The 19,588-nt window shown below is 35.8% G+C and overlaps 1 protein-coding gene across 7 annotated transcripts in view; it reads right to left on the bottom strand.

The window, feature by feature from the left end:
• The window catches only part of LOC127848256 (solute carrier organic anion transporter family member 4A1-like), a 152,308-nt gene that overhangs the window by 31,758 nt on the left and 100,962 nt on the right, over nt 1-19,588 (bottom strand). For all 7 annotated transcript variants that reach the window (XM_052380601.1, XM_052380602.1, XM_052380604.1 and 4 more), the window contains one exon: nt 6,510-6,943. In XM_052380601.1, coding sequence (XP_052236561.1) covers nt 6,510-6,866 — 357 coding nt within the window. In that variant the 5' untranslated portion in view covers nt 6,867-6,943. The remainder of the gene's footprint in view (nt 1-6,509; nt 6,944-19,588) is intronic.

Genomic DNA, 19,588 nt, shown 5'->3' with positions numbered 1-19,588 from the left:
AATGTTTAAGCAATAGGCAGATATGTGATGGTAAGTTTTTTAACCAGCTGATCTTAAATCACACATTTTATAGTAAATTATAGGACAAGCATCATTTTTAGTTGGTCGCGTTAGCGGCCGACGAAATTTACAGACCATGTTTTGCAAATCAGTATGTGCTTAGAAGCCTTAGCTACGCTAAGAACCGTAACCCACTATGCTAGGAACGATAACCGCTGCCTGTCTGCACTGCAGATAAGAATGCTTAGGAGCGTCTTAAAACGTCTGCTCTACTACTCAATGAGTGTATTTACCAGCTTATAAAGACGACATTCGCCAGTCTAGTGTTTATCATTTAAATATGTACATATTGGCTGCTTTCAGGGAAAACGGGGTTTAATGCATGTCAAATAAGATTAGCCTGTGCACACTGATTAGCCTGTGCAATGCACACAAGGACGACAACAGCGAACAACTTCAGTGCCTTCAGCGCTTTGATTAAAGTATGTCAGCACAAATCATATTATGTTGGGAGGGTGGGACGAACATCCCTAACTTAAGGCATATGTCATGTATGCCTTTATATTTTTTACGCAAAATCAGACGGAAACATCAACAACCATTACTCATTTCTTTATTATCAGAGATCACAAAAAGTTGTTGTAAGACTATCAACAACTTTTATCACCTCTGCATTCCAGCCTGTCAATAAACTATTCACACTGAACAAAAAAGCATAGCACAGCCAGATTGTGTTCATTAAATAAACATTTATTGTTTATGGTATGTTATGATAGTGAAGTTTTTATTGTTGCATTTTACAAAGATTTCTTGGGGAAAGGTTCCGGTCCTGAGCAAGATTCATATGGAAAATATATCAACCCAGCCATAATTATCAAGGAATTTGATATTTGACAGAATCTAATACATTAACCCATGAGAATGCATGCAATACTTTCATGGTACCCTAACTAGTATTGACAGCTTTTATCAATGCCTGCATTCCACCTGTCAGTAATATACTATTAACAGTATACAAGAAATCACAGAACTTATATAGACAACTTCATTTCAGGAGATGCTGTCAACAATTTTACAACTGTATTTCTAATCAGCAGAACAAAAACAAAATGGTTTCCATTATTACCATGTTACTCATTACACGAGTGTTAAATATAAATTGGATAACAAGAGTCTTTCATATGCCAATAAAATAATAATATAATTGACATACCATATTGACAGTGATTCAATGAAAATAGGGAAGATAATTCCAGTAATGTAATAATAGTAGATGGTCATAATTATTAATTGATTGCTTATCAAATTCCTCATTTAAGATTGTCAGACAGTTGTTTGTTTGATTTCAGGAAAATTAAACTTGCAAATGTTGATATCACGAGGGGGACACATATACATAAGATTGATCAGATTGCATAGATATTGATTAAATTGATCTCTTGGAAAATGACAGCACTGAATTATCTTGTAGCACAATTGTGATAGTAAGATTTTTTTGCTTCAAAAGTAAACTTTGCACAAAGAACAAAATAAAAGTGCATATTTGAATTTGAAAGCTTCAAGTATTATATAAACCAAAAGCCCCCTAAAAAAATATCCCTTCCAATGCTTAACTCAGCCATATAACATGCAAGCACTTTAAGCCTGTTTCATCAAGATTAGCCCCTTATCAGCAAGATGCAAACAAACCTGACCTAGATTTAGAAGCAGCTCCAGTGCCACACTTAAACACTCCTGCACATGGACTCACACCAGACATGAACACACACATCAATACAGCCATCTTCATCTGCCATATACCTTGCTCCCTAATAAATTCATCTTGCTGATAAATACGTCCCCTTCCCTGATCATAATAACCATCACCTGCACCCACCCTCGCTTATTAACACTATGGATCCCTTTTTCCCTTACAAACACATTTTCGCCTCCCTATAATAAACAACTTACCCTGCCTTTGAACATTATTAGTTAATTGTTTCGTTGCATTTGTCACCTTTTTCAACAATATTTCAATCACATGACCCGGTCAGTTAACTAGCGTGCACTTTTCTCGGGATGGCTGGGTTACCAGGTCTAAGTGCAAACACTTATGCCAGTAACTGAACACAGCCCTTGACTCAGAGGGAGGGAAGGAATGGAAGTTCAAAGGATATTTTCACCAATCTCCTCACAAGAAATATGGGCTGGCCAGGGACAGAACCTTGGCTTCTCAGATTTGGGGACCAGCGCTCTACCAACTGCGCTAAGGCTACTACCCATGAGACTCCAAATCCGGTATTGAAAATTTGGCGTGAAAAGATTGCACGGGTTTGAACCCTTATGCCAGCCCAATCCCTTATTAATTCACTCATTCATCTGCCAAACAAACAATATCTGTATCGTGTGATCTATTTCAATGCAATCTCCTTATTAGAGGTTCCATTTTGGTCTGTAAGATGTCCATTGAACAAATTTCAACAAAGTGAATATTTACATTTGTTATAAGAGTGCATCGGGAGTGTGTCTATCATGAATATACGGTAGACCCAGCACCAACCAAAACAACAGTGCGCAAGCACTCAAACCAGCCATGAGCACTGCACTGGCTTGCCTAATGCCATGTTTTCTCTACCTGCACCTCGTTGGAAGCAAATTGACCGTGATACTACAAATTGGTTCTGTTCTGGTAGCATGTTTTTTTTGTTTGAACAATCACAGTAATTACAGTTAAGCTGTAAGACTTATGAGACACATGATGCCTTATGTCTAGATAAGTCACTTATCTTGCCCTTCAAACCCTAGCATGTTCCCTTTTTTCAGGCATATATCTAGCTCGTAATGGAGGAGCCTGTAAAATGTGCATCCTTACAGAGAACTGCTAAGTGATCTATACAAATAGTTCTGAAAGAACAATGCGTGCAACTCTGGTGAAAATGTAAGTTTATATCCCTGAAGTTGATTGAAAGAATACTAATACACAAGATATTTTTGTTTGATTCACATCTTCGGCAAGGTTCGATGATACCCATTCAAATATGGCATAATACTGTTAAAGTTAACCCATAAAAAATCAGTGTAGCAAAAGCCAAAATTTCAATGCAAAATGTGGTATGGTAAAATAGATTTAACAAGATACAAAATGCTAGTTTTAATTTTTTTGTGGCACAATATATTCCATTTAAATTTCCCCCAATGATATCTATTTATACGTCACACGAACAATAACTTGGTACATGAACATGCCTTTAATATATTGCCCCGCAAAAAACAAAATAGAACATTTTGTATCCTGTTAAATCTATGTTACCAGACCACATCTAGCATTAAAATGTTGGCTATTGCTATAAGGAACATTTATGTTTTATGTTTAACTTTATTGTTCTAAATATTGTGCAAAATATTTGTTGACTTTGTGAGTCTATGGGCATTTAAGACATACAACGAAATGCATGTAATCTTCATTTTGAAAATGTTGTTTTACTTCATTGATATTCCCCTTTTAACAGTCTGAAAGGGTTCGTAGGCAAAATATTGATAATAACTCAACTGATCTTCTCCATATATATATATGCTGGCAGTTGACCATCCTTACATTTATATTACAGTTGACCTATTATCAGGCTGCACATTTTTCCTGTTATTAAGCGTTTAACCCTTTACCACTTAGATACGTATTTTGACGCATTTGTTGTCCCTCAGAAAATTAAATTTAATTTAAAACCTTTTTCACTAGATTCAAATTTTAAAGGCTTCACTTTCAACCTTCAGATACTGATAAGCAGCAAACAGCATAAAACCTGAACCGACTGCGAGTTTCAGCATAAAACCTGAACAGACTGTGAGTTACTTGCAGGCTGTTCTGGTTTTATGCTGTATAAACATAGCCATTTTCACTTTGCTTCTGAGTGGAAAAGGGTTAAATGAGCATTACATAAAAGATAATAAATGTCATTAAACAGGAAAATAGTAACTGGCACAGAATTGTTCTCTTCACCTAGTCTTCAATTATAAACAGTAATTGGTCAGTTAAATACAACTTTCTCTCCCATGGTAGTTATCATAGAGGGATTGCCTGTGGTCAAGTAAGGCCATTGTCCTGCAGTGATCCATGTCAACTAAGTCCACAGTGTACAATGGTACTATTACACTAATGGCACTACTAATAGGGTTTGGAAATATTTAGCAATTCTGCAATATTTCCAATATATTGCCCAATTATTTCTCAAAATTATTAAATAAAAGAACTAATTTATAAACTCTTGTATCAATACTGTAGTTCAAACGTCTTTTCTCACTATATCCATTGCTGGATAACGCCTTATTTGTAAAACTCTTTTAATGAACATTATATTCCTGCTTAATAAAATGCAAGTGTTGGAATGGCCAATCTGAGCAAAAATCCCTTTAAATTAAATCATATTAATATTAGCTGCTTAATGTTTTGGCAACACAGACTTTTTGACTATTAAATAGTTATAATGTTACATCTAATTTAACTAATGTATAAACTTTTGTATCTAAGAGAGTTTTTTTTTAAAGTTTTAAACAAGAGCACCGCCTTGCAGGTGCAGACCGCTCATCTATTTTTCTTTTTAAAGGTGAAGGAAACTATCTTCAATCAAAAAAGACGGATGGGTGGGGTGGAGAGTGGTGTATAGTGTGGGGGTGTGGTCATTTATAACAATATCTTCCAAAAATAAGAAAAAAAATGCAAAAACAAAATAAAAATAATTTTTTTTTGGGGGGGGGGGGGATTCTTGGGTGGGATAGTTGGACAGTCTTTCAAAAATAAAATAATAAAAATAAATATTTTTGTTTTAAACCATGTTTCAAAAAAAAAATTGGGGGGGGGGGGGGGGGGGTGGAGGGGTTGGGTGGGGTTGAGGGGGGCTATAGTGTGAGGGTGTGGTCATTTATAAGACCACCAAGGTGATGACAATATCTCATAATTTTTTTCAAAAAATAGATGAGCTAATAAAAATAGACACTTTGCTTGTCCCTGACCAATAATAATTTCTCGATCAAGCTTTTTAAAATATTTACACTTGTCGTAACTATTGTTTATGGCTTTGCAAAATCTGTATGGACAAGTCGGTCCCAAAGTATGTATGCAGAGGTACAATTTCATCACAAAAACTCATGTATATATTATGTTAACACTACATACATGATCTCATGAAAAAATACATTTGCAGAATATGTTTAAGATCTCTTCTGTTAAAGGAATAAGTTGCTATATATTTGCAGACTATTTGAACATATTATCTGCAAACATTTTTCACACATGCAAAGAATTATAAAAAATAATACTTTATTACTTAAGGGACTGCAAAGGTTTTGCAATCCAAACACTAAGTAAAGAGTTTGTTTCAATTTTTTATGCAACGGAATTGCAAAGCTAATCTTAACATTTAAACCAACTTTTGAAGTATCAAGGAAGAATATTAAAATACTGAAAAGCTAGACATGTTTTCCCAATTGTTCAATATCAAATCTTAGGAGAGAAAATGAAATTTGGCTACATGGAATATATTGAATTTTGTGTCCATGTTTTAATCAAATCAATTTTAGTACAATACAATTGTTTTTGCTTTAATAATGTGCTTTGGTATCAATTATTCTTAAAATGAGTTGATACAATAAAACATTTCATGTCACTTATGAGCAAATTAAAAAAATTGCAATTGAAATGCCTCACTATTTCAGAAAAAAACATTTAAGACATGGTACATTTTTAAGATACAAGACTGGGTACATTCTTGCCATTTGATCTGGACATCAACAATGACCCTGAAAGTTTACATTTTGTATATTAATGATTTTTTTCAATACTCTGTTTTTTTCAAAAACATCACGATTTAAAGACTTGATTTCCAATTAGAGAACATTCTTTGGTTTATACTTGAAGAGCGTTTGTAATCTTTTTGCTAGTTCTTTTTTGTCTTTGCATTTTATTTGCAAAGTATTTGCAAGCACTATTCAGAGAGTATTTGTATTCTGTTTGCATTGTTCTATCAGCATCAACAGTGTTTGCAGACTGTTTGAAAATTGGTTGCTTATCTTGTTCCAATTTCTGTACTTGCTAAATATATTCTGCAAATATGTGCTTCAAATATTCTGCATACTGTTTGGCAATTAATTGTAAAAGGGAACAATATTCTCAGCAAATGCTTTAATACTCATATGAGTGGGCATATTCCATAAAAGAATTGAATATCAGAGTTGTGTTTCCATTGAACACATGTTTTGTTCTTACTTCAGAATTCAAGAATTTAAGGAAGCATTTGTTGTGATCCTCATAATTTTCAATGTAGGCTTCCCAGATATTAAACATTGAACAAGGCAAGGCCCAGTGATGTAATAATGCAGTGACCTTGACTTTACTCTGCCTCTTGGTAAAACATGCTTGCAACTGTGATCTTGCACAATAAACAATAATTGGTCAGTTAAATTGCCTACAGGTTTGTGCTGAAAAGCAAACATCAAAGACAAAGCTCTATTAAAGACTGAGTAAAACTGTCTCTTACCTGTAGGGCGCCCGCCCAGCACAACCAGAAACATATCCATTTCGGGTTTCGAAACCGCTGACACATTGCCGGTGAAAATGGACCCCACCCACACCGGGTTTCCCCTGAATCATGGTCGGTGTGACCTTCATTTCGAATCTGAGCAGTTGCCGCATCTGAGTATTTCGGAGACACCACATATTGGATATCCCCAACTGCGTTTGATTTCATATCTCCGTTTAGTTTTTGCCCGTAATTGTCCATGTTTGTTGGTATATGTATGTGACCATTTCTGTTGAGCTCTTCAATAATGAGCTCATCAGATTGTTGAGGTATAGCTGAGTATTCTGGATTGAGGCCAGATTTCAGTATTGCCATGATGCTGATTGGTCAATTTAAACCTGAGCTGTGATTTGATTGGTAGATGACTTCTTCTTCACTGCATTGCCCTCCACCTGATAAAAGGAAGATTAAATGTTGTAAATAACAAACACTACAACAGGACTTTTAATCACAAAAGGACTTTAAATCTTCAAACTTTAAAGCAGCTGTTGTACAAAATTTGATAGTCATGTTCTGCTTAACAAAGCTACCTACGGGTAAGCTCTATCAGTTTAAATTGTGCAATTAGTTGTAATAATTGAATATACATTATAGCAACACTACAAATTAGTTTCTGATGTATAATTACTGTTAGGAAATGTTGTGGTGAATAGTGTTAATTTGAATAAGTTTATTTAATAAGTGATTTGATAAGGAATTGATAGGAAAACAAGCCATTTTCGTTGTATTGATATCCACCGCCAAATAATTTTTGTTTATAAATGAATGCTAATCTCTTGATATATGGTATAATTCTAAACAAATAATTATGTGTAGGGTAGTTGTTTTTAATGCACTGCAATTCTCTTCATTGATATGAAGTTTCTTGTTGAAATCGTGTGGCGTATCTGAGATATAGCCCTGAAAAGTTACATCATACAAAACAACAAAGGGCAATAACTATTATTTAAGAAAGTGTATGGTTATTGTTATTGTGCATGGCTCTTCTTCCCATTAATTTCTACACACCCATGAAGTTTTTTGTTGAAATCTTGTATCATATCTGAGATATAGCCCTGAAAAATTACATTATACAAAAAAACAAAAGGGCAATAACTCTTATTTAAGAAAATGTAGGGTTATTATTAAGGGGGATAATCAGTTCTGAATCTTAAAAACCTTTTACATTCATGTATTGTTTTGCTGTTAGTTGAACTTCCTTCAACAGTATGCATAATTGAATTATGATTCTACATAACATATTACTGCATGGTTGTACACAATGTAGACTCATATCTGAGGTAAAACAATGTGTATGGGATGCATTAATGTCTACTTATGCTGATACATGTAATGCGCTACCTGTAACAATACCTGATTGAAATTACTGTACAATGTTACTCATGTATTACTGTTTATTATATACATGTTTAATGCTTTTAACAAAATACAGGTTGTATCAATCGTTGAAATAAAAAATCCCGTATTACGCTACTCGCTGTTTCCAATTCCGTATTACCATACTACTTCGACCCATTTAATGAAGTCACATTACACGCACCGAAAATAGAAATATCGGCGGTCACATAACGAGACTTACATACCCTATTACGAAATATATTACGTAGTACATCGTGTGACGTCATTTCTGTGACAAAACACAATAGTTTTATCTAAACTCTGTAACGACATGTCGGACCTGGTGTTATTTAGCAGTAAACTATGTGTTAAAAAAGTATTTTGGAGTGTGTGTTTATCATGCATAAATGTATATTTCGATAGGAATACAATAAAATAGTGTGGTTTAAACTAAGTTTCGATAAAGACATGGAAGATAGAAGTGGAAGTGCATATCGTTTAAACGTTTTTGTTATAAACATCGGATTAAAGTTGTCAACTTAATTGTTATAAAAATTGGATTAACGATGGCATTAAGGTAAGCGTGTCTGAAACCTGTGTTTTCCCGGTTCGAATGTTTACACGTTAATTTACATAAACTGTATTCATACGCGTCTTAAATAAACTATGGCGTACTGTTTTAGTCATTGTTTTGTCAGTTTTGTTAAAGTAAAAAATACATTTGTTAACTGTTTTCGTTAGTTGTTGTATATAATAAAAGGAATATTACGCTAGTCAATTGTTCCAAGAGTTTGTATCACTCTCGTGGCTTGTGCTATTTTGCATCACACTTGAGGCTCCGCCTCTCGTGTGATACGTCATCACACAAGCCACTCGAGTGAAACAAACTCTTGGAACAATTGACTAGCGAAATATTCCGTATGTATATAATATAGGCAGGGAATAATCTACATGCGCATCCCGCGTCTATGACGCACAAATATCGAAATAGACGCATAGTTTTTAAATATGTGCGTCCTCTCGGACGCATTGCTGAAATGAATTCATTAACGCATACGCGAATCACAATAAGTACGAACCATCTTGGGTACGAGTTAAAAGTGTAGCGATGAACGCTGAGTTTAACCGAATGAGGCTTAAAGACGGCAACAAGACTTTTGATTGGCTCTAGTCGAGCAGCTGCTGTATAATACGAACCAATTAGAATCCACCTTTTAAATAGCGTGTGTTATGATATTTTCTAGAGTCCCCGGATAAAAACCTGCTTTAACTTTTTGTAACTAAGTCATAAATAATACAGAAAAAATCTTCCGAAATAAGGTGTTGAATGCTAAATCCAAAATGTCAACAGCTCGAAATTCGGACATTATCAATAATATTATCAGGTTCGAAAATTGGGATGTTAACAATAATATTATAATTTACTTGAATCAAGTTGAAATGTTGTAACAGGTTACATTTATGAAACAGATAATGTTATAGCCTATGTGAAGGCAAACAAGATAGTGATAAACCTTTGTTCTTTTGGTTTGAACATGTTTTTGAGATTTTTTAAAGTTTAATGCAAAATATAGTTACATGTATTGAGCTAGTGTGATTAAGACTCGTTTTCGTCATTACTTGGTATATTTCAAAATTTGGAACCCATTCTTTTTCAAGGTGGACTCATTAATTTTGGCCTGGGACTCATTTGTCTAAAATCTGCGAGTTCAAGGGACTCGTAGATAGTAAATTCTAGATTATTCCCTGTATAGGGTCTTCGTGATTAAACTGTATGGTTAAACACAGAATCTAAATTTGATGTTTTTAATACAGTGTATTAAACAAAAGTATAAATGTATAGTATATCTGTATGGTAAGAACTCGTGTTTGTCTGTATGCATATGGATTGCTGTACCCAATCATTCACTCACATAAGAAACGATGACATCCAAATAATGTGTTGTTCCGGTTCAGATAAATGTGCTCATGCATTGGAACCTGTGTATGAAAATGTGGCTTAATCTTGAAATACAATCAGGTACATATAGTTAGTTGACTACAGTTTACCAGAAGGCCACCACAGATTGCTCAATGTACATGGATGGGATTATCTCCCCCCACTATTGATGCCAGTTGATGATGCATGCAATCATATGTGACCATGACAAGTAGTAATACATGTAGCTATTTATATAAATTTTCAGTTGTAAAAAATGATTTTTGAATCTTGAAAAGAGAAAAAACCATGACATGATACAATTTCATATCAAATTGAACAATACATGACCATTTAAACTGTTATATATTGTGTAGGAGACATTGTCAGACGTGTTTTTATCTATAGACAATGGGACCTCTCTGATCAAGCAAGTATACTCTCCTCTAAATCTGTTGTAGAAAGGGATGGGTATAAAACCATATGTATGAAATAACCCATTGCAAACACAATAGTTTACCAAAGGTATTAGGAAGCAGAACAGAAGCTCCCTGATCGAAAGTCAACAGTGAGAAGTAACAGTGACTTGTCAGCATAAATCATGACTGATTACTGGGACATGTGGGGAATTTCATTTCTAGGTTTGTGCTCCATGTTCCCTTCACTGCCTGACAAAAGATTACCCAACATCTTGCAGACCTACCAGAGTGCTGCCAAGACATGAACAAGGCAAGAGAGGGTGTTGTTACAATTATGTGACTTTTACTGAACTGTCTGACACAGATTACCCAACATTTCCCATTACCCCCTCTCCCAAATATACTTTATTGTTTGAGCCACTGATAAGCAGACAGATGCAGTCATTTGTATCAAATATTACATTGATCATTATCATCTCCCATTCTTTGAAAAAAAGTTGCAACAACAAAGAATCAATTAACTAAAATTAAGGTAACACAAAAACGCACCACAATTTCGTTCCTTTTGAACAGCAGAGATCTGACAGGACATATCTTTGACTAAGCAATACCAATGATAAGTAGAACATTCTTGCAAGTTAGAACTTGCCTAAGTCAAAACTAAAGAAGAACTTGTGTTGGACAAACACACATGGCCCTTGTTCGTGCTGAATCGCCCATTTCTAGGCAAGGTCAAGGTCAACACTAAGGTTGGGCCATATAGGTCCATAGAGAATGGCCATTAATAAACACAATGTAAGAATCAAAGAGTTGTGTTGGTGTTCTTTAACTAACAGTACTTAACCTTACTTTAATTATCACATATGGAGGGTATCCAAAGTTCAAATAAGGTTAAGGTAAAAGTAGCTCTGATTCCATTGGTGGATTTTGTAAAGGCAACAACTGCGTCAGGATGAAATTGAGAGTTGTGGCAAACACTGTTGCCTTTGGTTGAATCAGTTTAATCTTTCTTGCCTCAAAATAGCTAAAAATATTCCAAGCCCAAAATAGGTTACATTCAAGGTAAAAGTGTTGCTGCCTAATATGAATGGGAAAGGGTTGGCAATGTTTGGTCTATACAAACACTAAAATCTGCTGCAGCTGTCATTGAGAGAGAAAACAGGAAAGATAGACAAGACAATAACAATTATGTCAAACTTCCTCAGGAAAGGCATTTTTGGAAATAAAATATGACCATCACATACATTACATACATTTGTATACATAAGTACAGCAGAATGATTCCAATTAGTCAAATAATCAGTGACTGCAAATTCTGTAATGGCTATATTGGTAAATTTAGCTGAAAAGAATGCTACTTTACTTTACACATTAAAGCATAAAATTCTTATAACTTTTTTGTGATGAAAGTAAAGTGGACCATTTTACAATTATGACACTGTTTTTGCCATAATTGTTATTTGCATACAAATCTGATGTTTATGGATTTCAAAAGCAGGTGTTTGATGGATTCATTAAATGTGCTGAAAGATGATAAATGTTGATCACATAAAGTAGAACAAACCTCTTCAATCAGTTATTACATATAGTAAATTGGTCATGTAATATCATCATTATGGTTACATTATGACAGCTTTAATAGCAAGCACGCCACGTGATATATTGCAATAATACTGAATAATGTACCAGATGAACAAGTGTTCATTAATTCTTAGTTATGACAAGGAGATGAAGTGACAACAGCACTCCAGATAACAGAGATACAATTAGTTAGATGCACACTTGTCTCATCTTACAAGTTCATGATTTGTCAGTGAGGCAAATGCATGGGGAAAAATATGTTTGATTTTTTTCCTAAAAAAGTAAGGTAGTGTCAAGATGTAATCTTTTCTTTTTTAGATTCTTTTGTAAAGAAACATTTGGCAAAATAAATGAAGGAGATCATAACCTTGACATAGAAGCACCACTTTGACACATTAGATGGCTTAAAAAATAAAACATGTTTATGAATGTGACAATAATGGTTTTTTTTATAACTTTACAAAAAACAACAACATTTATTATAAAATCTTGCAAATAAGTGCCCTTCGGCAACTTAAATGAGTTAAAGATACTAGAAAATATTGTTGATATGGTAGTAGTCTAGTGACCAGGTGTTTACCCCCAGAAGGATTCAGTTTTTAATTTGCCCTAGTATGGAACACAAATTTCAACAAAGTTTCGTGACATATGACTTGAAAAGTATAAACAAGCTTTTTCTCCAATTTGAACTTGTCACAGAGTGTTTGACCACACATGACCCAGGAAAGAACCTTATTGGGACAAAGGTCTGACCTTATTTCTAGAAAATTAATATTTAATACTTTTGACATTTATGGTTTTAATAACTAGCGAGATACCTGTCAGAAACATGTAAAACTTATTGGTAATAATTCTTGTTATTATTTAAGAAGTTTGACCTTTAGCTTAAAGAGCCCTGAACAACTGCTAAAAGGGTTACAAACCTCCACATGGTTAATGTTTTGGTTAATGCTTATACAATTGTTTGATGAATGGAAAAGGTTACAGGCTTGATAAGTTGTTTTGTGGCAAAATTTAACCTTTGACCTTTAAGTTTGACCTTGACCTGAGTTAGGGAGACAGATTTCGCACAACTCTTCAATGAACATTTTTAGAAAATTAATTTAAAATTGTAAATTACAATGTTACAGTCCAGAAAAATGTTTTAGGGCCAAACTGTACTTTAGCCTATATTAGACGGTGACCTTGACCTTTGAGGGATGGATTAGGATTTAATATGCATCATGAATTCCTCTCATGGTGGTCATATGTCAAGTTAAAGTACAAGCACCCTGTTTAAAAACAAAAACAAATTTCACCTTCTACCATTACTACAATCTTTCCTTTTAGGTGGGGAGACCTTTATATGCATGCAATGGCTTCACTTAATGGTGAAAAAATGGTTAAAAATTGCATGATGAATAACAAAGTCACAGTGTGTTTACAAGTTGCTTGTTGACAAGCACAATTGTCAAAAGGCAATCATAAAAGCTAACCATCAGCATGTTGGGAAAAAAATACTTCCTAAAATCTTTTCTTTTTTTACTAAGTAGAGTGGATTACCTGAAACACATGCCCATTTATGCTCAAGGTTGTTGTTAGTGTTTTTTTCGCCTGACAGCAAAAAATGTCATTGAAATTGCAGGTTAATTTATGTTCCCATCAACTTCAACATTTCGTTAGGCATGTGAAATTTATGACCAAGAAGAAATTAAACTCTTGACCATATGCTTGACCTGTTAACAAGGCGTAACAAATGACCAGTTTTTGCCAAGCTGTCTCAACTCTGTGTGGCCATTGTCCAATCTTCTGGTACCAAGGGATCAGTTTTATTAAACATTGTTAATCATCATTACATTACATTTTACCATACAATAAAAACAACACAAATGCTACACACATGTATCTCCATAATATAATAATTTTAATAATTACTGGAGTATTGCTAGGTATTTTAACAATAATTTTTTTCAGGAATATACTGTTTATAATTAAAGAATATTATTAAAGAATCCAGTCAATGTTTTGGATATGCCTTAAGATAATTGATAAAACAGTACCCAGTACATGTATGGCTAACAATAGTTTGTTTTTTAATGAAAGGGTAGATTCTTTCTAAAGGTGGGTTCCCACTGCCGATCCGATCAACTAGATCATCCTGATCATCGAAATTTCCCGATCAAACCTGACCAAGCTCGACTAAAAAAAGGTATACACGACTTTTTCTCGACCTCTTGTCGATAACACACGACCCCCACACGACTCATTCACGACGTCCACTCAACCATCTTTCCGATTTCCGCTCGATAATCTCGACCTATACGCGAGCCCTATACGATCTCAGCTCGACCAAGTGGACCTTAGCTAGATCGCCACCAGATCTTCACACGACCAGATCGTGATTGTCGTACTACAGTCATACAAAGCAATAAAAAATAGCTCGGGTAGAGGTCGAGCGGATCGGGTACAGAGCTCGTGTATGGTCGAATAGCAATCTGGAAGTGATTGTGTACGGTCGAGTAGCCGTCGGGTAGCAGTCTAGTAAATCTGTACATCAAATCGAATAGAGTTCGAGTGGATCATGTTGTGATCTAAAATAACTCGGGTAGAGGTCGAGCAGATTGTGTATAGGTCGTGTAAAAGATGTCAATTCGATTGCCATCGATCAACTCGATCTTCTACTCGACTAATACATGACCACTTTCCGAGCGCTTCTCGATCAATTTCCTACTTGACCGCTACTCGATATTTTTTGACATGTCAAAAAATATGGGGTAGGAAGCCCGATCAATGCCGACCTACCCGACCGCCCCCGACCACTCATGCCGATCGAACCAGATCAGTACCCGACTGCTTGGTCGGGCTTGATCGAGTTGATCTGATCGTCAGTGGGAACCCAGCTTAAGCTGTACCAATGTCAATGAGTTTTATATCAGAAGGACCAACTATATTATCACAATATGTGTTTATAAACAATGTTTTATACTTGATTGGTATAAAGTGAACTGTCTTTTTTTGGTGTGAAAATGATAAAGAAAATGCAAATAAAACATCGTTAAACAGTATCCATTATTACTCTTTCAATTACAAAAAGAGTACATAATAAATTATTATTAATTAAGAGCATAATTTGTAATACCTTTTTAATCGCCTTCATTTATAACATAGATGCAAGAGAGTTTAGCTGGAAAGCTGGATTCTGATTCCAGACTCCGATGCAATGAAGATGTCATCTTTCTAAGAAATACATCATTCCACAGAAAAAAAAGGCAGATTTGAAACCATGCTGAACAAATATTCATGAGAACGGTATATATCACCCTGATGTGTGCAAGATGCATGGCTTCTACTTCCCATGTTCTGGAGAGGTTTAGAGATTTATGATCACAATTCTGACTTCCCACAGAAGATGCACCTGAATGTTGTGGAGAACACAATATTTGGGGAACAATTTCATAATCTTTTCCTTCATCTTGCTGTTTAAGAGATATGTGTTACTTAAAGCCACACAAGTTAGAAACAAAATGGCGCAAAGGATGGAGATATAAGTCATGTTATTAAGTCAAAACTTCGCAATGATTGAGTTGTGAATAAGGCGTCCACCCAGCAATCAAGAGGTCTGGGTTGGCTCCTCACTTTGGGAGGGTACTCAAGATTCCTCCTAAGACACCAAGTAATCATTCTTCAAGGAAATGGGCTTCAGTGTGGCCTCTGGCTCGCAATGCAAACAGGTTTCATCTGTTCAAACTATCTGATAAAGGATTTAGAGTTACAAGACACAGGTTGAAGCCAGCATGCATGCATCCATTGGAGCCATGGGGCATATGATAGGGCTTCATAAAGTGCCATTTTTGCATGATGCAGCACCAAATATATTATGGGACCATTATCTTCTCCACCTGTTTATGTAATATAGGAATATTGAAACTCAAGAAATATTATAAATTGAAAATTCTTTCTAACATCCATCTTATTTAAGGCAAAGCACCAATCAAAGGTTTAAAGTGAGGTTTATTTTAAAACAAGAGGGCCTAAAAGGCCCAAAGTCGCTCACCTGAGATAACAAGATATTATTAGGACAAATCTTCTGACCAAGTTTCACGAAGATCGGAAAATTAATGTGGCCTCTAGAGTGTTAACAAGGTTTTTCTATAGCCATAGAAGGAAAAATGCCCTGCCCCTGGTGGCCATGTTTTCAAAGCAACCAAAACATGATTTTCGAACTCATCCAAGATATCAGTGGGACAAATCTTCTGACCAAGTTTCATGAAGATTAGACAGTAAATGTGGCCTCTAGAGTGTTAACAAATTTTACTATAGCCATACAAGGAACAAGGGACAAAATTGTCACAAAACCAGGTTTTCATTGTGAAAAAAAAATCTGATAAAGGGAGAAAACTCAAACTGAACTTTTGAAATGACCAAACAAAATTAACCCCCTTTGTAAGTTTTTTTTTTTTTTTAAATCTATTTTTAGTTGTGGCGACCTTGACATTGGAGATATTGACGTGATTCTTTCGTGGGACACACCGTCCCATGATGGTGAACAAATGTGCCAAATGATTTTAAAATCTCACAATGAATGACATAGTTATGGCCAGGACAAGCTCATTTATGGCCATTTTTGACCTTTGAACTCAAAGTGTGACCTTGACCTTGGAGATATCGACGTAATTATTTCGCGCGACACACCGTCCAATGATGGTGAACAAATGTGCCAAATGATTTTAAAATCTGACGATGAACGACATAGTTATGGCTCGGACAAGCTCATTTATGGCCATTTTTGACCTTTGAACTCAAAGTGTGACCTTGACCTTGGAGATATCGACGTAATTATTTCGCGCGACACACCGTCCAATGATGGTGAACAAATGTGCCAAATGATTTTAAAATCTAACAATGAACGACATAGTTATGGCCCGGACAAGCTTATTCCGCCAGCCCGCCAGCCCGCCAGCCAGCCAGCCCGCCAGCCCGCCAGCCAGCCAGCCCGCCCGCCCGCATTCGCCAATCTAATAACCAGTTTTTTCCTTCGGAAAACTGGTTAAAAATGCCCCACCCCTTGGAAGCCATTTTTTTCAAGCAAACATAATTATTTTCAAACTCATCCAAGATATCATTGAGACCAATCTTCTGAACAAATTTCATGAAGATTGGACAATAAATGTGGCCTCTAGAGTGTTAACAAGGTTTTACTATAGTCATATACACAACGTCTAGCGCGATTTCTGCCATCCACATGGCATCACCGTGATTCAGCCCAGAGTGGACAATTACTATCTCACCACGATACACCGTTGAACACGGTGATTTTGCTGTGGCGAATTGCGGTGTCAGTCTCTGCGTTATCGGGAAATTGATCTCACGGTGGACCACCATGAACGCGATGGACCTGCGCGGCCTCGGTGGTTCGTTTTGAAATACAGGTAAATGTGAATGAATATGTATATTTCGATATTGAAGATCGTATAATTTTTGCAAAGTTCTAGAATATTTTGTCACATTTGTATGTACATTTGTATACATTGTAACTTGATTGTTAAGATAGTTATTATTTTCTATTGTTTACCCTCGTGCCAGAATCATTTGACATGTCGTACATTGAGCGTGATGTACTTTATATTTTGTTTCTACAGTTTCTGCGTGAAGATCTATTTGTTGTTTATTTAAAGAATTGTTTGTTTTTGTTAAAATTACGGAAATGCTTTCTCGTTTGTGCACGTATAGCTTGCGGTATCCAGACAAACGGCCTGCAATACGATCTGCAATATCAAAATATACATGTTCATTCACATTTACCTGTATTTCACCGCGAACCACCAAGGCCGCGGTGGTCCACCGCGATCATGGTGGTCCACCGTGAGATCGATTTCCCGATAACACCCGCCACTGTCGACGCGATCTATCATGATGGAAACACCTTCCGATCGCGGTGATTTTCCACGCTCACGAAAAAATTGTCCACGGTGGGAGTGAGGTGGATGGCAGAAATCACCATGATTGGAAAATAAATGTGACTTTTGGAGTGTTAACAAGGTTTTACTATAGCCATATTAGAAAAATAGCCCCGCCCCCGTGGTGGCCATGTTTTTCAATCAATCGGCATCATTTTTGAACTCGTCCAAGATATTATTGGGATAAATCTTCTGACCCAGTTTCATGAAGATCGGAATATAAATGTGGCCTCTAGAGTGTTAACAAGATTTTACTATAGCCTCATATAGCCATATAAGGAAAAATGCCCCGCCCCTTGGAGGCCAGGTTTTTCAAGCAAACTTAACCATTTTCAAACTCATCCAAGATATCATAAGACAAATCTTCTGACCATATTTCATCAAGATTGGACAATAAATGTGGCCTCTAGAGTGTTAACAAGGTTTTACTATAGCCATATTTGGAAAAATGCCCCGCCCCCTGGCGGCCATGTTTTTCAACCAACCAGCATCATTTTCGAACACGTCCAAGATATTATTGGGATGAATCTTCTGACCAAGTTTCATGAAGATTGGACAATAAATATGACCTCTAGAGTGTTAACAAGAATTTACTATAGCCATATATATAGCCATATAAGGAAAAATGCCCCGCCCCTTGGCAGCCATGTTTTTCAAGCAAAGGTTACCATTTTTGAATTCGTCCAAAATATCAGTGGGACAAATCTGATGAGCAAGTTTCATGAAGATCGGAAAATAAATGTGGCCTCTAGAGTGTTAACAAGGTTTTACTAAAGCCATATAAGGAAAAATGCCCTGCCCCCTGGCGGCCATGTTTTTCAACCGACCGGCATCATTTTCGAACTCGTCCAAGATATTATTGGGATGAATCTTCTGACCAACTTTTATGAAGATCAGACAATAACTGTTGCCTCTAGAGTGTTAACAAGATTTTACTATAGCCATATATAGCCATATCAGGAAAAATGCACCGCCACTTGGCAGCCTTGTTTTTCAAGCAAACGTAACAATTTTCGAAATCATCCAAGATATCATTAAAAACCACATCTTCTGACCAAATTTCATGAAGATTGGACAATAAATTTGGCCTCTAGTGAGTTAACAAGGCAAATGTTGACGCCGCACAACGGACAACAGACGACGGACAAAAAGTGATCACAAAAGCTCACCATGAGCACGTTGTGCTCAGGTGAGCTAAAAATGGGTATTTTAACTGATTAAAAAGCAAGCAAAATTCACAATTAGCTCAATGTTCATGACAAACATGCACAATTTAAAAATCAGTAACCTTATAGAATTGCAACAATGACCTCAATAAATTGACGTATTGAGTTTTTCATGATATTTTTTGGACAGATATTTGCAGCCCTTCAAGGCCCTTTTTTTTCCTCTTGCCATTTGCACAATTTAATTATGCATAGAATATTTCAAAATATTTCTCAGAAATCTTGTTTGCAATCTGACAAATAAATTGGTTAAGAGAAGAAATTCAAGCTGGAAACATCAAAGAAAATAGGCGTCACAAGACCTGAGCACTTTAAGATAGCACTATCAAAACACAAGTTTGTTTACAATTCTGTTTACATGGCTACATTTGAGTAGGCCTGCACTTAACTGCGGATTGCTATTTAATAATGTCAATCATTAAATTCTGCATGAAATCAAAGCTGTCCGTTAACTGTGCAAAAGTGCAAAAACTGCAAATGTTTCAAATCTAAGGATAATATTACATGAATATTGGGGAGGTCCAGGATTTCTAGGTTGGGTGGGTGGATTCTTTAAGGGGGAATACAGTCGCTGCCGCCTCCCCCATACTTACACATGTAAGCCCACTTCCAGGCATCA

The sequence above is a fragment of the Dreissena polymorpha genome, chromosome 10, assembly GCF_020536995.1.
Source record: "Dreissena polymorpha isolate Duluth1 chromosome 10, UMN_Dpol_1.0, whole genome shotgun sequence".
Classification (NCBI taxonomy): Eukaryota; Metazoa; Mollusca; class Bivalvia; order Myida; family Dreissenidae; genus Dreissena; species Dreissena polymorpha.
The sequence above is the reverse complement of the archived record's forward strand: the minus strand, read 5'-3'. Positions and strand labels throughout refer to the sequence as shown.